The sequence below is a fragment of the Peromyscus eremicus genome, chromosome 5 (genome assembly GCF_949786415.1).
Source record: "Peromyscus eremicus chromosome 5, PerEre_H2_v1, whole genome shotgun sequence".
In the NCBI taxonomy this organism is placed as follows: domain Eukaryota; kingdom Metazoa; phylum Chordata; class Mammalia; order Rodentia; family Cricetidae; genus Peromyscus; species Peromyscus eremicus.
In genome coordinates, this window is record NC_081420.1 from 117,350,413 (window position 1) to 117,373,142 (window position 22,730).

A 22,730-nucleotide genomic window follows, 5' to 3' on the forward strand; every position below is an offset into this window, starting at 1 on the left:
TCTGCCCTCGAGGACCACTCTTTTAACCTCCCTACATGCAGCAGCAACAGGCTGGTGCAGAGTCTGAAGGTCTGGGTGCAGAGACGGGAAACTTCCGGGTGGTCTCTCTGGGAACAAGGGCAGCATTCCTGTGTTATGCTGGGATGGGAAGGACATGATGTGAACCCGTCCTATAAATCACAGCACACCACACACACAAACTTTCACCATTCAGTCAAAATTACTCTTTTCCTCCTTTGCCATCTACTCCTCTTTGTTTTCTGTGCACTTAAGCGTGTGTGGAAGCCAAAGGCTGATATGGAGATGTCTTGGCCTCAACTGCTTCTCTACCCCAGTATTTTCTGAGGCAGGGTTTCTCTCTGAACCTACAGCTCATCGTTATGAACAGACTAGCTGGCCAGGAACAGGAATCCAACTCTATGTATCCCACAGCACTGAGTTCACAGGCACATGCCACCATGCTCAGCTTCCACATGGGTATGGGTGCAGGGGATCTGAACTCAGGTCCCCACCCTGTGCAGTAAGCTCTTTAATCCCTGAGCCATCATCTCAACACCAGAGGTTTCCTTTTTAATTCCGAGAATTGAATGTAAGCCTTCAAGCATGCTAGGCAAGTACTATACCACCAAACTATGTCCCCTGCCCTTCCTTACTCATTTTCTATGGTTCTCAAATAGTGTGTGCATGGTGTGTGTGGGGGGAGGGGAAGAGGGGGTTACGGGTTACAGAACCAACTGTGAAACACAAACGTTTACATGTTAAACTTCTAATTCCTGTATTTAATTTTTTTTCTTTTTCTTTTCTTTCTTTTTGGGTTTTTGTTTGTTTGTTTGTTTTTGGTTTTTTTTTTTGAGACAGGGTTTCTCTGTGTATCCATGGCTGTCCTGGAACTCTCTCTATAGACCAGGCTAGCCTCTAACTCACAGACATCCCCCTTCCTCTGCCTCCCGAGTGCTGGGATTAAAGGCATGCACCACCATTGCCCAGCTAATCTTTTTCACCTTTATTTTCCTTTTTTATGGGTGTTCTGCCTACACATACATGCATACACTACACACATGCAGCAGCAGCAAAGAGGCCGGAAAAGGACACCTGATTCCCTGTAACTGGAGTTACAGTTGAGTCACCAATGAGTACTGGGAGTCAAACCCAGGTCCTCTGGGTAAGCAGTCAGTGCTCTTAATCACTAAGCCATCTCTCCAGCACCCCTGTGTTTAGACAAAGGTCTTTAAAAGAGGTATTAATTTGAAATCAGTCTATCAGGTGGCCCCAGTCAACATGGCTTACACCCTAAGAAGAAATATATCTGGAAATAGACAGTGGCAGGGAGCAGACCACATAAAGACAGGAGAAGAAAAAAGTCACCTAGAGGCAAGGAAAAACCCTCAGAAGAAACAAACCATGCCGGGGACTTTATCCTGGAGTTCTAGCTCCCAGGGACGTGGGAGAGATCACATCTGTGTTGTAAATCGTGCACTGTATGATCCTATGCTGGGAAAGCCTCAGCACAATGGCTGACGTCTTCTCTCTCGATGTCTCATTAGAGTCAGGAAGGCAGAACCAGCCCACGGTCTAGACACATTTATCCAGACAGTGACGACCTCAGCAGCAGAGAACCCCTCCCTAAGGAGGAACAGATACAACTGAGGGGGTGGGGGACAGCACAGCCCTGAAAAGAGCTAGAAAAATGCAAAGGAAACTGCCAAGAAGCAAGAATCAGAACATTCAAGCCTACAACAGGCGAAAAGACTGAACTGGCTCCCTTCCTCCTCCCAGGAGGCATGTCCTGAGGGTTTTAAACACCCCAGGACTTTGTCAGCACTACTCAGTTTAAGAAGCTTGACAGCAATGACAGAGTCAAAAGAGCAAGTCAGACAAATGCCAGCATTTACGAATAGTGCCAGAAATGCAGAGATGAGGTCAGAATGTCACCTGAGCAATGATAATCACTCTGTGCTTGTAATTACTATCAGATAATTGATCAAGTTCAAATTCATCCACCTGAGAACTAGAGTTAATCACTAACACATAATAACAGGTGGAAAGAAGAATTATAGTTCAACACAGTTTTTCTCTTTTTAATAAAATTTAAGTAGGTCCTGTACAAAAAGGCAGGTTGGAAACGGCACGTAAAATAATCAAGTCTTACGTGCTTTTCTGTCTCTTCTTACACTGTTCTTAAAGGCTGCAGACTAACCCAACAAGAGCCAGTGGGTGCCTTCCATCCAGGAACACATACGTGTTCACAGCAACGTATCAATTACAGGCAGCTGACGATGTAAGCAGTATGCCAGACTACTAGTATGTTTAGCACAGCTTGGCCAGCTTCTTCTCCAAAAGCTCCTCTTTTAATGAGAAGGATAGCAATGCCAATCTCCCAGAGCTAGAATTCTGGGATCAGCCCTGACTTCTTCCCTACTGCTCCTGCATCCAACAGGTCAGGGGTATTCTTCCTGTGTGATGCACACTGTGTACATGCTAATTACTAAGAGACCTTCTAAAGAAACACAACCAGAATCCATTCCAACACCGGTGGTCTCTCCCCGTCTGACTGGCCCTCTCACCATATTTACACTACACACACACACACACACACACACACACACACACACACACACACACACGTAACAGGCCCTTGCCTCATCCAGCCACCTGTGCCCCTTACAGAGTTTTAATTACAACAGACTACAGACTGTCACATACAAATAACGACGCTCACACCATCCTTCATGGCTCCATTCAGGCTGGTACCTCAGCTAACAAGAACATTGCCCCTCATCCTCACAGACGTACTCACCTGCCATGATTTAGTCACCAAACGTGCCGATCAGGCTTCCAGCTTCCCAAGGGCAAGGCACGGAGTAAAGCACATTCTCACTAAGCCAAATCCAGGAACAACCCAACTTCTCCCTTACCGTCCCACAGAAATCTGCCTGTTTCGTTTTTTTTTATTTTTTTTAATGTAACTCACATTTAGTTCCTTCCTAAATTTAATGTTTCATATATTTTTAAGACAAGTTCACACTCTGTTACTCACAATTCCTGAAACCAAGTCTGAGAGCACCCAGCCTAATCCCAGGTTAATCCCTTACTTCCTCACTTAAGGAGAGTGCTCCTCTTCACTATGTTCGAAGTGACATTCACACCTGGCCAATCCAAAGAAGCACACAGTACATAATATGTACTCCTTTTTAACTTTAAAAAATCTAAACCCCAAAACACATACAGCCTTTTTAAACAAATGTTTCTAAACAAATGTGTACCTGCATTTCACCCTACACAGCTCATCCCCAATACATAAATTACCCAGGAACTACTCTGTTTTGATGGCACCTGGTGTATGACCAGTGGGTACAAACTATGTGTGTCTTGAAATTAATTTAAAGCTATAAAGATTAGGGCAAAATAGAATTCTGAACTGAACAAGTTAGAGTATATACATTATTAGACATTTTTCAGGACATAAATGGTAATTTTCTAGATTTAACAAAAATTTTACCCTCCTCTTTCTCTTCATGGGTAAGGTACAGTAGACATGGGTGAACCTTGAGAGGCCGATGGCAGCCTGCAGTCACTGCGAAAAGCAGGTATGCTGAAATGTCTCTCCTGACCTGCCGTGGTCCTGTCACAGGGCAAGAGTACAGGAGAGAGAGAACGGGAGCACAGGAAAGGTTGTGAGGGACCGGGAGAATGAACTAATGATGCACTCTACAGCTGTAGGCTTCCACTCCTCTGGCAGGAGAGAGAGAACGGGAACACAGGAGAGCGTGTGAGGGACCGGGAGAATGAACTAATGATGCACTCTACAGCTGTAGGCTTCCACTCCTCTGGCAGGAGAGAGAGACCGGGAACACAGGAGAGCGTGTGAGGGACCGGGAGAATGAACTAATGATACACTCTACAGCTGTAGGCTTCCACTCCTCTGGCAGGAAAGAGAGAACAACAGGAGCACAGGAGAGGGTGTGAGGGACTGGGAGAATAAACTAATGATGCACTCTTCAGCCGTAGGCTTCCACTCCTCTGGCATTGCACAGCCCTCTTGACCTAACTGCCTCTCAACTCCACTGCGCTTCCCACTGGGTTTCCAAGTCATGGACTCCGGAGTCAGATCCAGATCTCTGCAAGCTGTGAGTGACAAGTCAGGAGACCAAGTGAGAGAAACAGCAAGGGCCGGGGACACCAAAACCAAAGATGGCTTCTGGAATAAAGGAGGCAGACAACAAAATACAGGAAACGTGAACGGTGAGAACATAAATGAACAGAAACTGGAAAGACAAGCCCGCAGGCTACATAACATCTAATCTCCCAAGAGCTGAGGACTTTTCATTCCCAGGCAAAGAGGTAAAATAACAAACAGAAACAGCGTGACAATTGGGAAGGCAAAGGAGAGCAATCAGACGAGTGGGCCGTGAGGTCACCTTCCTCTGGCTTCAGGAGCAGGCCCTCCACTTAGTGACGTCATCTGCACACCTCACATGCTACCATGTTACAAGTAAAGCCAGGAAGTCAATGAACGAAATGGGCAACGGGCTAAGAAACTCATGGCTCATGAAAAGAACACAGCAACAAAGAGGAAAACTCTCATTTCCTATGCTCATGTAAAACAGTACCAGTATCAGGTCCAAAGGGGAACATAAGCACTCGGGTGCAGACAGACACAGAACTGTTTTTAAAATGTTTTACAGCTTCCTGACTACAGAAATAAATGATCACACTCCACCAGCCTAAAAACCAACATTCACTCAGCTCTCATCCAGTGACCTGCTGAGCACCTGGTGTGCAACAAGGTCCTTAATAACTGTGGAATGATTGAATCATTAACTTGCATCAGTGTGTGACGACAGCAGGGTCATTCACGTTCATATTCACATTCACAGAATTTACATCAGAAGTCTGCAGGGTCTCATTTTCAGTAGGACACGTATGCACACACATGTGTATACAGACACACATACACCTGTGCACACACAAACACAAAGGCAATCTATGTATCATACCAGCACCGCAAAACCAAATTCCCCTATGGATCCTATGATGAAAAAAAGCAGACAATTTCAAGCATATGCAAATAATAACCATTATTTTTAGTATATTCTAATTACATAGTCACATATTTATATTAATCAAAAATGCTAAAGAAAGATTTAAAAACAAAAGGAAAAACAGTATATATAAAATCAATAAAAACTGTGTAAGAAAATCCTCATAGCATGGCCAAAAATGACATGCTATATAGATAACTTTTAAAAAAATCAATTCATAAATATTATTTCATGTCATGGAACAAAAAATGTAAACTTACGTTCCATATATATATACATACTCATCCTCAATAAATGTGCATCCGACGGCCTACGTACAGTACACACTTCCCACCTATCTATTTCATTGGGCTGCAGAAAACTAAACAGGCTGATACATAAGATGCAGAAACTCAGGGACACATGACACTTTTAGGTCCTGTTAGATGGTATTAACATCAGCCTCATCTTAAATATAAGTGGACAGAGCCAAACATGAGTTGCTGTGTTTTAACAGGGCATAGATTCACCACTGTAAATTTCAGGTGCTATATTTACTTAATTCTAAAACTTTGGAAGAAGAGCAAGCCATCATTTTAACTCTGGCACATATTAAATGGCGAGAAGAACAATGTAGAGGCCAGTTCTAAGCACGGAAGCAGAGTGCAGCTGTGTAAGCAAAGCTCAATCAGTACCTCAGACCTCGGTAGCTTCGTCAAAGCAAACCCCAATCCTGTAATACAAACTTGTTAAGGTCATTAGGTATAAATCCTTACAAGTTAAGGTTACCTCCAATACCCTGGAAACTTCCCATTCTGCCACTTCCTGGCTGTGAGATCTGGCAAGTTGTTCATCTAAAAACTGGGGATCCTGGTGAAATGGGGTTGTTGTGAAAACTGAGTGGCATAACACTTGGCAAAACACGGGAACAAGCCTCACATATGAAGTTTTACTCAGAAATAAAGAATGAAATGTTGTTACCTTCAAGAAAATGGGAGAGATCATCACTCTGAGAGAAAAGAGATAGACTCAGGAAGACGAGGATCTCCTTTTCCTCTGATGTCAAAACAGAAAGCGGCACCCACCATCACACACCAAAGGTCCACATAAAACCCGAAAAAGCTTTTTAAAAAGGTTCTAAATACACAAAAAAGGAGTCACACTTGGCTTCCTAGTCTCAGGTCTCTCCTGCTGGCCACAGTGCAGAGATGCATCTCCTGGGAGCTGCCAGCACGCCATGAGCTAAGCCGCATGGTGGGTTCCGGCAATCTCTCGCACGGGCCGCTGTACAGAGAGACATCTTCCAGTGGCTGCCTGCAGGCTTGAGCTGCCAGAGCAAGCTCTACCAGTGCATTGTGTGGTGAGTTTGGGGTTTTGCTCATACAGACAGAAAATATTACAGATACAAAGTAAAGACAGATTCAGACGGAAAAACCTCTAAACGGGTTACAGTGTTTAAAAATATACATAGATAGGCTTAGGAAAAAGAAAAGGTGTAAACATTATAAACATTCATTATATATATATATATATACACATACACACACACACACACACACACACACACACACACACACAATAAAGACCTTAAAAAGGGAATAAAGTAATATAAAAGAAGTAAGCCCATAGTGGAAAATGCACAGAAAGTCTGGATCCTGTATGCTATTGTGTGGTCTTTGAATTTTTTGGCTGCTAAAAGACACTGGATTATAAAAACTGCTAGATTAAATCAACAGATATATTTTTAAAATATCTTGACTTCAAAATTTAGGTCAAAAGATATGTTACTTTGGGGGAGAGGTTACACTTTTATCTCCACAGGAAATGAGAAGCTGTGGGTTTATTCCAGTTTAAAGAACATCAGGTTTGACTGAGGAAGACCCCCTGAAATCCTGGCTACAGATGTAAAGAAACAAACCTGTAAGAACTATAAGACACATGATATACATTTTACCTGCTCAAACACAAAACAAAAAAAAAAATCATCTTTGGCTGACTTGTGTACAATGCACAGTCTATACTCATATTGATACAAATACGCATGTTACCTTTTAAATTAAGTTTATGTATATTTAGAACAAGGGAACAGACACCAACAATAACGGATGGCCCAGGTGATCCAGCATCCAGAACAGCGTCAAGGCTGCTGGCTGAGATGATTCGGCCTCTCAGCCTCACTACAGAAAAGACTTAACCATTATTCTAATTTTCTCAAGGTTCCCCCAAAGATACCAAACAACAGGAAGTAGTCCAAAGAACAATGCTCACATTCCCAAGAGTAGGATTGGGGGGGGGGGGTGTTATTCAATAGATTATAAATGTTTGTCGTTGTTTGGGTGGTTGGTTACAAATTGTTATCGCTCATAGTCAAAAAAGAAAAGCTAAACAAAGGAGTTAAATTCAGAGATCTCTTTCTAAAGGAAGAAAGGAGGATATGATATAAAAATGATAAGGGGAATGGGTAGATTATTGAATCTACTTTAATCCAAAAAACAACTGCTAATCTCAAAATATTTTACATTGGTGTTGTTCAAATCTTAGATGGTCTTTCAACAAAAAACCCAGAGCCAGATATCAGGGTGAAAGATCAGAGAAGCAGAACAGTCAGCCACTAGTTCTTAACTCTACGAACTCCTCAGCCTAAAGACAGTGAGTTCCTGTTTTCTCATGCCTTATAAACCTTTCTCTGCCCTGCCATACTACTTCCTGGGATTAAATGTATGTGTGCTTCCCAAGCAAAGGCATGAGATCTCAAGTGCTGGGATTAAAAGTGTTTGCCACCACTGTGTGGCTCTGTTTCTCTCCTAGACTGGATCAATCTCATGTAGCCTAGTGTGACCTTGAACTCACAGAGATCCAGAGGGCTCTCTGCCTCCTAGTGATAGGATTAAAGGTGTGTGCCACCAGTGCCTGACCTCAATGTCTAATCTAGTGGCTGGCTCTGTCCTCTGATCCCCAGACAACTTTATTAGGGTACACAATATATCACCACACATTGGTATAGATTTTAGTTTATTGCTACAAATTTAAAGTTATTTCTGTTATGCTGTATGTATGTTTCTACTCTTGCTTGGGATATTGTACTTATACAACTCATTTAAAAATATAATGTATAAATAAGAAGTACAGATTAATAATTAGTCATCTATAATAGTCAAACTTACATTGATATTAGGTATGTTTTCAAGGTCATAAACAGATATACTTAGATATACAGATGGTTTTCAAACACATCAAAGACCTACAGAACATGGCATTTAATATGTTTAATAAACTAAGGCTTTCATGACAGTAAGACATGTCTGCTCCTGACAGCACCAATCTACTTCAGAGAAGATGATGGGCATCAAAGAAACTCCATATACAATTTACTGTCTTTATGGCAAAAGCTAGCCATTTGGGGAAAAAAAACTGTCCAAACTGGATCAGCAGGATGCAAAAAAGGTGACTGCTGAACTTGGCCAAGATAAAGTAGGACAGTCCTTCAAATTTTTCTGCTTTTCAGAAATGTCTGTCAGCTATACCAGGCCTGTGGGCCCAAGATGGATGCCCTAATGTCACAGAAGAACCTAGTGTAACTGTCTAGGCAGCCCGATGTTCCCGAAAACTAGCTGGTCATAGAAGTTTTCCTTAGTTATGATAAAAGCTAAATTAGGTATAAAACTTTAAAGTCATATAAATATGATAAATAAACAGTATTTTCTCTAAATATGCCAAATACAAATGGATTAGATACTGTAATTCTTACTTAGTAACTGTTTTGTTGTATATAGTTTTACTAAGTTACGGTTAAAAACCTTCCTTTTTAATTAGACAAAAAGGAGGAAATAATCCTTCTGTACACTGTGAATATATATTACTGTCATTGGTTAATAAAGAACTGACTGGCTGGTAGCCAGGCAGGAAGTATAGACAGGACCTACAAACTGAAAATACTGGGAGGAAGGAAGGGCGGAGTCAGAGGAGTCGCCATGAGACAAGAGGGAGCAAGACATGCTGGAGGATGCATAGATTAATAGAAATGGGTTAATTTAAGCTGTAAGAGTTAGCTAGTAATCAAGCCTGAGCTATCAGTCGAGCGTTTGTAATTAATACTGCGTCTCTGTGTCAGTTATTTGGGAATTGGCAGGCGGGACAGAAACTTCTGCCTTCAGCAAAAGGACATCGAAATTAAGAGGATTCTGCTGAGGATGCTGAAGAGGAAAGATGGGTGAGGTTAAGACACAAGAAGGTAAAAGAAGGGTGAAATCCATTGTGAAATATTGCTTTAGGGCCGGAGAGCACTGGCTGTTCTTCCAGGGGTCCTGAGTTCAATTACCAGCACCCACATGCTGGCTCACAACCATCTGTAATGAGATCTGGCGCCCTCTTCTGGCCAGTAGGCATACATGCAGGCAGGACACTATACATAATAAATAGATAAATCTTTAAAAAATAAATATTACTTTAACTGTGTAAAGGTGGGTTACATTTTTTGTGTTGCATTTATAATGATGTAAGGATGTGTTACATGTGTTTTACCTTGCCTGCCTGGGGCATCCTATTGGACTAATAAAAAGCTGAATGGCTAATAGCTAGGTAATAGAAGGATAGGCTGGCAGGCAGAGAGAATACGTAGAAGGAAGAATCTAGGCTGGGGGAGAAGAGAAAATAAGGGAGAAAGAAAGGGAGATGCCCAGAGCCAGACAGACAGACATGGAGGAAGCAGGGAAGTAGGACATACAGAAGGAAAGGTAAAAAGCCCTGAGGCAAAACATAGAATAGAAACAGGTTAAATTAAGTTAAAAGAGCTAGTGGGACAAGCCTAAGCTAAGGCCGATCGTTCATAACTAATAAGTCTCTGTGTCATGATTTGGGGGCTGGCAGTCCAGGAAAGGCTGCTGTAGAGCAGCACTGTGTAACTACAGACATGAACAGTGAGAGAAGAGTCAGCACTCGTTAAAAGTTTTTAACTGTGCTGTAAAATTTAAACCCAATTTCAAAATAGCTAGGTGTAATACACATGAAAGATAGCTGTTCAGAGCCCACATTTATAAAATACAGCACATGCCAGGAAGTCAGCATTTACTCAACAGGCATGACTCCCAGCCAGGATGGCTCAGGGGTTAAAGGCACTTGCCCCTAAGCCTGACAACCTGAGTTCAGTAGCCAGACACCACACGGTAGTATGACATAACCCACAAGTTGTCCTGTGACCTCCATACATACACAGGGACATATGTGTGCAGGCACAAAATAAATGAATCAACGTAAAGAAGAAAATATGTTTACTGTTCACCAATAACATTTCCGACTTCTCCCCTTGTGTATTAACTATCTGGTCAAAAGATAGAAAAAAACATTACAGACAAGAGTTGGGGAGATGGTTCAGTAAGTAAAACACTTATGGTGTAAACATGAGGACCTAGTTCAGACTCCCCAGTAACCACATAAAACAAGAACCAACATTTACCAGGTACTTCTCTGCTCTCTCTCTTCCTTGGAGTCTTGCTGTCCCTTGCATTATGTGCCTTCACATTCTCGTTTTTAAAATATATCTATACTTTGAGAATTCCATGCATCGCGCATATAACGTATTTGGAGTATGTTCACAGATACCCCACACATTACAGGTCTGCTCCCCAACCACTTACAAGCCCCCCGCCCCCCCCGCCCCATTCATGCTCCTTTTCTTCCTAGTTTTTAACAGCCCACAGAGTGCATTCCTGCCATCCTTGTATGCACAGGTATGGGGTTCTCACTGGCATGTGCTCTTCCTGTGTCTGGTCTGAGAATGCCTTCCCACCAGCAGGCCTTTAGGAGTGCCTTCTTGGCATTCTCCACTCAAACAACCCAGCAACTGAACACAGGAAAGAGGCAGTCTGGCACGTGACAGGGACTATGGCCCCTGAGCAGGGGCAACACACCACTCCTACTTCCCAACCCAGCACAAGATGAGAGTGGCATAAGGCAAACGCTCAGTGCCAGATCCAAGCCAGCGCGTTTCCACATACGGCAAAGCTTGGGACTCCAAAGACACACCTAGTCTTGCTAAGACCATCCTCTCTAATGTGAATCTCAAATACAGTGGGCAGTTTGTTTATCAGAAGCTTCTTTTGAAGGTGGATCAACTGTCCTTTTGAACTACACATCAACACAACTGTCCTTACTTCCTGTTCACACCAAACATGGTCTGTTTCACTGTAGATGGTCCTTGGATTCACTGCTATATTGTGAACAGCCATCCAAGCCAGCAGACGAAATGCTTGGATGGGGACCAAAGCAAAGCTTCAGGGAAACAGAGAGGAGCTCCTAGGGTCCAAACTCTCCCAGAAATCTAATGCACACCTAACCTAGGATCTCAGAGGAACCAGCTACAACTGTGTGTATCCTTCAGTCTCTCGTCAGCGTTCCCAGGACAAGCGGCGTGGCTGTGGCAGGCTTACTCTGACTTATTCTGAACCATCAGTGGAACCAAGCCTATTAAATGGTGTACTTGCTTAACCACTACCGAGCTGTCTGGAGACCGAGACAGAACCTGTAGCACTCTAAAGATAGCAACTATCGGTTCGAATTTTAGATAGTGTCTAAAGCAGATCCCACTCGGATATTTATCTGCGAGAAAAGAGGCCTCCTAAGGTGTTGTAGAGATGCTCAGGCATGGCGAGATCTTTCCTCTGCTGCTAGCATGTCTGCATAGGTCCATGCAGACTACGTACGGGGAGGCAGGTGACATTCTGGGATGAATTAATGCAAATGTAGATGAGCAGGTCAAGAGTGTGCTGTCCTCACTTCCGGTTTGTTCCAAACACAGACAAACTTACATATTTCCTCTCCTCTTCCTTCCTCCATGCCCACATCTAATTTGTTCTGTTCTTCAGAAATGTGTCTCCTTATACTTTCCTTCATCCCTAACCCCCTGAGATGAGCCTGTGGAGCCTCCATCTCCTTGTGCTCACTGTGGTGAAGAGCTCAGACCTATGCAGCTCACATGGATGGGAGGCCTGGTCTAGCTTTTTCCCTTGTGAAGGGTCCACAGTCATCACACACCTCCCCACCTGAGTTCCTTGGGGGAGGGCATCATCACACACCTCCCCACCTGAGTTCCTTGGGGGAGGGCACCATCACACACCTCCCCACCTGAGTTCCTTGGGGGAGGGCACCATCACACACCTCCCCACTTGAGTTCCTTGGGGGAGGGCACCATCACACACCTCCCCACTTGAGTTCCTTGGGGGAGGGCACCATCACACACCTCCCCCATTTGAGTTCCTTGCGGGAGGGCACCATCATGTAGGGCTCTCTCTCGTGAGAAAACCCATTAAGACAACCTTCTGAGCACTCTGGACCACAGGTAGGAGGATGTTGCCTCTTGCCTTCGACGTCAGTTTTCTGGAGTGACCAGCAGACCATGGATCTCCCCTGTGGATTCTATCATACTGTACTCCCCTGACCTCTTTTTAACTAACCTTTCCGAGGAGGGTGGACGGTGCTGCAGATTGAACCAGGGGCCTTCCTTGTACATGCTGAGTGCTCTACCACTTAGCTGTGTCCCATCCTACCATTGACTAGTTACGCTTCCTTCATTTTTATCTTCCTGTCATCCCCTCAACACAAAGACCCTGTGGATTCTCTGCTTGGCCTCGTTATACCCAGGGCCATGGGTTCTTTGCACCTTCAAACCTCACCTCTGTGATGTCTTCCTTCTCCCCTCTCAGCTCCAACAGACTTCCTACAGACATGTCACATGAACCTTGGATTCAGAAAAGCTAGAAGCAAACCATAGTCATGTCGAACCTACTGCTCATCTCACATTCGCTCCCTGGGCTGAATGTGTCGTGTACCTTGGCTTGGGGAAGCTTAGCCAGCCTCTACTTTCCTTCCTGCAGCCACTGGTCTGTTTTCCTGTCAAGTGCCTCCTCTTCTCCATCACTTCCTGCCTTCTTTCCACAGTCAATATCAACCTTTAGCTGTTACAGAAAAATACAAAAACTGTACAATGTTTAGAGCATACCAGCACATACATACGGTAAGATATTTCCATCAGGTTAACCATGCTTGTCTCTTGCAGAATTCATGGTGAAAACATTCGAGTTCTTTCCACCTGGCTTTCTGGAATCTGCTCTCTGCAATCCCCCTACCATACAACAGCAGCACACCAGCAGCTCTCACTCCTAGTTTACCCTAACTTACCCACCGTCCGGCCCCTCTCCATCTCCCACCCTCCTCTCCCCTCCGCCCTCCTCTCCCCTCCGCCTGTGGTAGCCGCCACTCTACTCCCAACTTCTGTGACAGCCACTTTCTCAGAACATCTACATGAGTGAGATCATGGAGATGCAGTCCAGTGTCAGCCACTCCACATCGGTTTATTTCCATTCATCTAGCAATCTTTGGTGTTTAGCACATGACAAGACTGCATCTTTCTTGTGGTTGAACAGCTCTCTATATGTGCACACACACTACATTTTCTTTCTCCATTCAGCAGCTGGACATTTGGGTTGCTCCCATTTCTTGACTATTGTACATAATATTGCAGTGAACAAAAATGCAGGTATATACTCGACATACTGGCTTCATTTCTGCTGGCTGTACAATCAGGAATGTGACTACTTGTTCATACAACAGTTCTATATTCAATGTTTGAGGCATCGTCATGCTATACATACCCTAGTTTAAATCACCATCACCTCTTACATAAATTATGTCCCAAATCCTAACAACCATTCTGCTTTCCACCTTTTACCATCCAATCCTCATCAATCCAACTCCCAGTCTATTCTCAACACGCCGCTGTTCTAACCTGTCAATAGCTCACACAGCCTGTGGAGCCAGAGAGCAGCATGGCCCAGCAGCCATGACCTGCCACAAGTCATTCAACTGCTCATAACGCGTCTTCTCACATAAACTACCCACCAACACCCAACAAAACCTCGCCTTAGCGCATTCTGCTCCAATCCGACCCTCTGGAGCACAGAATAGGTTACTTACAGCCTTAGAAAGACAGTCCTCTTCCTTTTATAAGGGGAAGGGGCTTGCTTGCTATTACAAAAGATTTGAGTTTTCTAAATGTACAAGTTTTCTCCACAGCACAGCTCACTCTTACCACAGGTAGGTATGTCGGTCACCTCTGCAGTGAGGGCAGGTGTATGTGTCACCTCTGCAGTGAGGGCAGGTGTATGTGTCACCTCTGCAGTGAGGGCAGGTGTATGTGTCACCTCTGCAGTGAGGGCAGGTGTATGTCGATCACCTCTGCAGTGAGGGCAGGTGTATGTGGGTCACCTCTGCAGTGAGGGCAGAGACTCACACATGAACCATTGTCTCTACTTCAAGAATCTTTTTCTACTATCCGTCTCTAAGACACCGCTCAGGCTCACTCATAACAGGAATGTGGCATAAACCCAAGGACATCTATGACAGTTAATACTCACTGTCAACTGGACAAGACCTAAAACAACCCACGGAGCATGCCTCTCATCACATCTGTGAGGGAGTCTCTGGGTTAGCTTAGAAGCTGGGCATGCCTGTGAGGGATATTCTTGACTAGGTTAACTGAAAAGGGAAGACAGATCCAGTTGTGGGGAGCATCCTTCCATGAGCTTGGGTTCCAAAACGCACAAACAGGAGAAAGTTAGCTTGAGCACAAGCATTTGTCTTTCTATTTCCTGACTGTGGAGCTCACATGAGCAATTGCTTTAAGCTCTGCTGCCTTGACCTCCTCACCATGATGGACTGTATCTCGAACTCGGAGCCACACAAACCCTTCCTTCTTTAAGCTGCTACTAACTGTCTTAGAATTGGACTGGAGTTCATCTACGGCACCATCTCCCAGACACTGTATCCTCCAGCATCCTTCCTGTGGGAGATGACCCGAGAACTACCGACTGAAGTCCACTAATCACATATGTGGCCAGGAAAGTACAAGTTTTAAAGTCGGCTGGGATGGATGGGGCAGCCAAAGGAAAGTATTTTCAATCTCATCACTGATATGCACAACTCAAAGTTAGGTAACAGAATTTCTGACTAACGTAAGTTAGAAAAGAACCTCATACACAAGGCGGAAGTCGGCTCCTGCTTTCCGGAAGTCTCATTTTATTCCTACCTCAGGCAGATGAAAGCATCTGAAAATGCCCAGCCTTGTCCTGATGCTGCCATCCGTGCCCAGCTCCAAGCCAAATCAGCTAATTCTGCTGCTTGTTACAGAAGCCACACAAAATGACTGGATCATGTGACTGCAGGGGAATTGGTCCCCTATGGAAACCGCCATGATAGAAAAGAACTGTGACTTAAAAGTTCATCAGTGTTCCTGAGCCTCACACTAATGGTACTTCCTAATTATCAGTAACACCCGATGCTAAATTTACCTCTGTGTTAGTCAGGAGAACTCAACATGTACCATTACCATAACAATGATAGGAGGGAGACACAGACATGGATGATAAAAGGAAGATGATGTCGGCATCCTGATAACGCTCAGGCTGAGGTGCCAAGAAGGCCTGCCTTTAGAATCCATGGTCACCCACTGAGCTAAGAAAATGAAAGACAGTAAGATAAAACATTACAAACCAAGTCAGCTAACCTGCAGCAAGAAACTTTACCAACAGAAATCCACCAAGTTCACTAGTCTTCTGTCTACACACACATGCACCGGGGCCTGAAACTATGACACTGCTGTTTTCCTGATCCTGTGCCACATCAAAAACCCCAAGTACACCCAGAAGCTAGATCGCTCACGGAATTACTAGACAAAGCTCACTCCTATTGTACGGATTTAAGGGCTAAGCAGAAGGAATGTGAATAAAACCAGAGATAAACAAAAGATGACAGAAAGCTGGAGACTTCTTGGCTGAGAAAAGAAGCCACTGAACAAGAGAAGAATTAACAGCATCAACCTTCAACTACATGGACCTGAGGTAAGCAGGGACATGGGCCATTCCAGCCTTTTGCAAATATTCACCCTTACTAATTTAACTCAATCATTCATGTAAAGCTAATAGCTTTTCAGAGTGAGTTTTCTTATTCAGCCCCGACTCGCCTGGATGCGGTATTTCAATTTTGCATTTGCATTTCTGCAGACACCACACGGCTCTTTGGCTCCCTCCCACATGAGACTGTCCTCTGCTTCCACCCACGCTCACCTCACACCCATTCTGACTAAAAAGAGACAGCTAGTGAGAGAAACCAGTTTACTTGTGAGTTTTCTGAGGACAGCTGTTCTTTATTTCCTTCATTTTGCTTGGAATTTGCCCTTGGTGAGTTAAGATTAATGTGCAATCATGGTAAAATATGCTGCCACTTCACTTGGGCACCTTCCCACCCAAACCCATCTCCAAAGATTAATCGTGAAACTGTATATTATCTTCTGCCCCAGCTCATCATCAGCCCCCACCAGCCGAAGCGGCACAATCTTCAGCCAGTGTCAGGAAAATTCTCCAAAAATCTAAAACTTTGCTGTTCAAAGGAAGAGAAATTATTTTACAAGTGACAAATCAAGGTCTATCATGACTTATCTACCCCATGAATTCACAGCTTGTTACAATGCTGAATTTGATAACTGACAGCTTGCCTAGACCAACATTTTAATGCCATGCTCTAGAAAATTAAAGTGAATATTCAAATTATGCACATATGGAAGATTTTTAAGAGAAACTTCATAAACAAAAGTGACATACAAATTTAGTTTTAACATAATGACTATTTAAAAAACAGTAACTAAGATGTTTTTAAGCAAAAGAATTACTGTTTTTGCTTACAATACCGTACATATATCTCAAAATTGGGTGTTCTGCAGGCCCACCAAAAAAAAACAACTCACGAACTGGGCATGTTTCCTTTCTAGGAAGAGGAGTTATTTCCTTAAGGAAATTATATAATCATACTTCACACTCTGAAACCATTGCTCTCCTCCATATGCCGTGTGATCCCTCCTTCTCCGTCTTCTGTATTACCCATAATCCAGAAAGACGCTGACATAAACTCCCAACAAATTGAAAGCTCCTCTATATGTTACATGAAAATATTAATTCTAACCGCACATAGAAAGACAAACCCTTCCAACAATTTTATAATCAACCTGCAATCTGTCAATATGGCATGCTGGCCTGATCTCTGGAATGCCCAGGCCAAAGCAATTGCTTACTGAATCTTACTCCATGCACAAGGAACCGGTGCTGACAGAAATAAAGCACACGAGACGAAGTAAGACATTTTCTCCATCCAAGTAAACAGTGGGTTCTAAGAAACAAAATAACCACAGAAAAAGTAATTAACCAAGGCAGGGTGTGAGCAACAGAGGAGGAGCACAAATGTCTTGGGATAAAAACAACTCAGAGAAAGCTGGAGAAGCCGGAGGCCAGCACAGAGTGTCTCCTAAAGCTAGCTCTTGCCTTCTTCACAGCAGGTGTGAGAAATCGTACAAATTCTTTACAGAAGCTAAGGGGCCTTCCAAAGCATTGTTCTGAACCTCACAGGAGCTTAGACCTCACGGCTTCCTGTCACTTGGAAGCGAGGCAAATCCTTCCAAAGGGACCGAGTGCCTGCTCGACCACACCCTCTTCTGCCTTTCACACTCAGCCAGCATCCATCACCTTCCTTCACACACCAACACCTTGACTTCACTCCTGGGCCAGATCCCTTCTTCTGACAGACCCTGTCAGCGGGACCTGGACAAGTCAAGTCCTCTTCCTCTGTAGATTCAGGTCCACAGTCGGAGCCACTCCTTTGCCTCCTGGCCATGGGGACCCCACGTAAGACTTTCAAGTCTTGGCAGAAGAAACCCTGGAGTTTAATTCTGAGTGATGCTGAGAGTTAAGACCGTGGGACTCTCGGAGACGGTACTGCATGCATTTCACATTATGAAATAAGCAAGAGCCTTGGGAGGCCAGAAGCAGAACTCTACAGTGTGGACCTTAAATGACTCCCAGGCCCCCTGTCTTGGAGGACTGGAGTTGAGGAAGCAAGGCTGGCAGGTCCTCAGTTCATTTCCCGGGTGGCCTGGAAGAGGACCGTGGAGTCTAGCTGTCCTTTGTTCTCTCGGCTCTGGCCACATGCTGGTGGTTCTCCTTCACTGCACAGTCTGGCGTGCTGGGCTGCCTCACTGCAGGTCCAAAGCAACCAGAGCAACTGATCATGGGCTGGAACCTTCAACGCTGAGAGCCAAAATACGTCTTTTATTTTATTTTTTTAGTAGTCAGACCCTCCAGGCAGCCATGAATCGGGATGCTTTGAGGAGCAAAAGAGAACGCTAAGCAGTTATCTTTCTCCAGAAGTGTGGACTGACAGCACTCCATCCCAAGAGCAACATCTCAGCTGCACAGCAAATATAAAGGTCGAGCTACTACACAGGGCCAGGGAAAGTCGCTGGGACAGCAGACACCATAGGTAGGAGGGACTGGAGCAAAACATGGGATATGAATGAACTAGAACTAGACAAACGTTCCTGAATCCCCAGGGTTCTCATCTACAAAGATCCTCACACTGTATTCTCTTGGCTGAACACACTGAAATTCGGTCACAGTTAGTTTTGTGATAGAGGCTTTCCTCTATGTCCGTATTCACGCTCCTAAAATCTCCAAGGCTCCAGGGACCCCCAGGAGTAGTTTCTCACATCACTCACACAGAAACCTCCCATGGCCTCTCTTGTCCCCTGAAAGCCAAAGAGAATCCCCCTTTAATCCACAGCTGCTCTACTCCTGTCCAGTTTCACTATCTAGAGGACCAACAATGGTTCTTCATAGATCAGGGTTGAACCCAGGAAGTACCTGGGATCCTGGAATACATCATCAGATCTGTCACAAATGTCTGTGTGGCTTTGATCATCTTTATTTCCCAAATAAACTCCTTGCAGAATAACCAAGCATGAACTGACCAACAGACTCTGGCGATGTCACTCAGGTGACTAAACTATTTGCACCACTGGCAAACTTACTGTCCAACCAGGTCGCCTTCCTTAGGGAGCACTTCCCTCCGCGCAGTCCGCACATCCCAGGTCACTTTCCTTAGGGAGCACGGCCCTCCGCGCAGTCCGCACATCCCAGGTCACCTTCCTTAGGGAGCACGGCCCTCTGCACAGTCAGCACATCCCAGGTCACCTTCCTTAGGGAGCACGGCCCTCTGCGCAGTCCGCACATCCTAGGTCACCTTCCTTAGGGAGCACGGCCCTCTGCGCAGTCCTCACATCCCAGGTCACCTTCCTTAGGGAGCACGGCCCTCTGCACAGTCGGCACATCCCAGGTCACCTTCCTTAGGGAGCACGGCCCTCTGCGCAGTCCGCACATCCCAGGTCACCTTCCTTAGGGAGCACGGCCCTCTGCGCAGTCCACAGATCCCAGGTCACCTTCCTTAGGGAGCACGGCCCTCTGCACAGTCGACACATCCCAGGTCACCTTCCTTAGGGAGCACGGCCCTCGGCGCAGTCTGCGCATCCCAGGTCACCTTCCTTAGGGAGCACGGCCCCCGCGCAGTCTGCACATCCCAGGTCACCTTCCTTAGGGAGCACGGCCCTCAGCACAGTCCGCACATCCCAGGTCACCTTCCTTAGGGAGCACGGCACTCTGCGCAGTCCGCACACCCCACATACAGCCACTTCTGTTCTCTAGCCTTTTTAAGCCGGCTTGCTCTTTGGCGCCCTCCAGGATTGAGCCTGCCTCTTTACCACCAAGGGCAATTGCTTTGAGTACATGCTTTTACTGTTCCCTTGTGTTTCCAATCAAGTTTGAATCCTGTCTCTACATCTTAGCTGACAAGTCTCTGAATGCCAAGCTATAACGCCCGTCCTTTAAATCTTAAAAGCCTGTTCCTAAATCAGTCTTCATTTAACATTGAGTCTTTTCTAGACCCTAAGATTCTCTTAATGTGAATCTTGCCATATTTTTATGTTATCACCTAGAATAACTCAACTGCTTACAAATCTACTATTACTAGATTAAGGGCTCATGGAACCAACCTTCACTGTCTATTCTAAAGGCCTGAGGCAAGGCTCTACACCTTGAGATTGCTCAATAAATACTGGTTAGCGGCCTGGCTTCGGACCAACACTAGGGCTAAACCGTGATGGGTTATCTGTTACTGAGAACACTGTGCTGCTTTCTTCAGAACTTTTCTGTTTTCTCTGGGTCTAAGTTGGGTTGTTGTTGTTGTTTTTTAAGAAAAGAGGAAAAAAGATCCCCAAGTAGCAGACACTAGCAATAGTGACGGTAACAACTGTGAATTCTGTTTCTCCAACACAAGCAATGTTTTGACTAAGACAATGCTACCCAAACTTTGTTACTGGACATTATAACTTTTCAATGTGGGAGCTTTTAAAACAGCCAGTTCCCAGTTCATGCCATCAGCAATTAAGTCGGACTACGTACAAGAGCCCAGATCAGTATTTTTAAAGGTTCAATGTGATGGATGTGCAGCAGGACTTGGCATCAAGTGTTTCATGAAATTCTTCAACTTGGTATACATGCCATAAATTTCTCATGATGGTGTTGGATGGATGAAAGGACCTGATTCCCATGCATGGTACAATTTTATGAGCAAACTATGTGTGGTTTGACTGGTTCTGAAATGGTAGCAAAACTGCTAAACGGTCCCACCCAGCCAAGACATGCTAGTATCTATATCAGTTACTTTCTGATATATGATGGTTTGTATCTAAAATAACGTTACTCCAAAAAATGTTACCTCTTCTTGGTGTGCAGATGACTTCAGCAAAATTTTAATATTTGTCTGCTCTTGGTCCAAATAGGATTTGAATTTAAAAAAAAAGAAGTTCAGGATCCAGCACAAAGAACCTCAAAGCCTCGTGTTAAATAGATTCCCAAAGACTAGGAACCGCATGTATGATTCCATCAAGTAAACATTTAACATGTCCCTACAACTGACGTGATAAACACCAGTCCAGTGCACGCCGAAGACCACGGCGGGGTGGCAAGTGACCACAAAGGGCAGAAAGGAACCTGGAGGAGATCGAAACCTACGGCTACGGCAGTGGCAGTGGCAGTGGCAGTGGCAGTGGCAGTAAAACAACTGAACAGACTGTTTGAAATTCAAAGCTTTTCATTCCAAACCCCGCCCCTCATGGAGCAGCTATAGACAAGTGGCTTCTGGGGAGTCCATTTGCTTTCCGAGTGCGTCCCTGTTGGGTCCACCACACTCCGGTGGGTGATTTCTTTCCTAGTTAGGGTCACCATGACCTAAAGCAAGTGGGGGAGGAAAGGGCTTATATGGCTTACGCTCCAAAATCCCTGTCCATCACTGAAGGAAGTCAGGACAGGAACCCAAGCAGGGCAGGAACCTGGAGGCAGGAGCTGATGCAGAGGCCATGGAGAGGTGCTGCTTACTGGCTCGCTCCTCATGGCTTGCTCAGTCTGCTTTCTTACAGGCCCAGGACCACCAGCCTAGGGATGCACCACCCACAATAGGCTGGGCCCTCCCACATCAATCACTAATTAAGAAAATGCCTACATGTTTGCCTACAACCTGATCTTATGAAGGCATTTTCTCTATTGAGGTTCCCTCTTCTCAGATGACGTTAGCTTGTGTTCCGTTGACATAAAACAATGCAGCACACCCCACACCATGAGAACAGGGGCAGCAAAAACTGTACTCAGTGGATCACTTGAAAGAGATGAGGAGATAAAGTTGGAAGGAGGTAGGGATGGTTCTGGGAGAATTCAGAAGTGTAGGGGGAATATGACTAAAATATGGTAAGCATGTATAAAATTCTCAAAGAATTAATGAAAATATTATATTTTAAAAGATCACTGAATTTTACTATTTTCCAATTTTACTTCCATAAAGATATATATGTCTTATGTGTGTGTGCTAAAGTTCAAACCTAGAGCCTGTGCACAGTCCAGCCTCAGCCACTGAGTTCAAGCCCAGCCCCAAAAGATCATGTTCAACAGGATCCCACAAGAGTAAGAAAACCATCTTTAAGGTGTTTGAACAAAATGTGCTAAGAATTAGCTTTTCCAACTGCTGGTGCTTCCAAAGATTTGTGTGAGCTGAACTGTATCCCTGTAAAGTTCCAAACCTCAGAACCTTGGAATGTAACATTTAAAATAAATAAATAAAAACAGAACTTTAAGGAGATGGTATGGTTATTAAAACTAGGCATATGCACGCACGCACACGCGCGCGCGTGCGCGCACACACACACACACACACACACACACACACACACACTGCCATGACCATTACTTGAATCTTTATACTAAAAAAAAAAAAAAAAAACCAGCGCAACTCTAAACACACAAAACAGATAGCAGGGGCATGCATACTCAGAAACGGCACAGTGGGAGATGTCATTTGCAAGCCAAGGGCACAGGTCTCAGAAATACTAGCCCTGTCTCCCCTGTGCTTGCCCTTCCAGCCTCCAGAACCATGAGCGTGATTTCCACTCAGTCCTCTACCCTGTGGAATTCTGTGTGACAGCAGATCTAACACGCTAATGTGACTCTATTTTAACAATGGCGTCACTTTGTAACATAAAGAAGAAATGTGTGAAGTTCTCCCACTCTTGCATAGGAGGAAAATAAAGAGACCCACACTGTCATAACAAAGAAATAACTGAAGGAGTGTTTATGCTGGAGCACGTGACCATGCAGGAACGCTGCAGAGGTCTTCAGTGTAACACATCTCCAGGAATAAAGCTGCAGAGCAAAGCATGCCTTACCTCGGGTCTCGACAGCACTGATGCATTTTCTGAGAATTGTGAATCCCATGGTATCCAACTGTGCACCT

At 44.6% G+C, this 22,730-nt stretch overlaps 1 protein-coding gene across 4 annotated transcripts in view; it reads right to left on the reverse strand.

The window, feature by feature from the left end:
- LOC131911864 (rho GTPase-activating protein 10) overlaps window positions 1-22,730 on the reverse strand; it is a 280,586-nt gene that overhangs the window by 117,326 nt on the left and 140,530 nt on the right. For all 4 annotated transcript variants that reach the window (XM_059264272.1, XM_059264274.1, XM_059264273.1 and 1 more), the window contains exon 13: window positions 22,663-22,728. In XM_059264272.1, coding sequence (XP_059120255.1) covers window positions 22,663-22,728 — 66 coding nt within the window. The remainder of the gene's footprint in view (window positions 1-22,662; window positions 22,729-22,730) is intronic.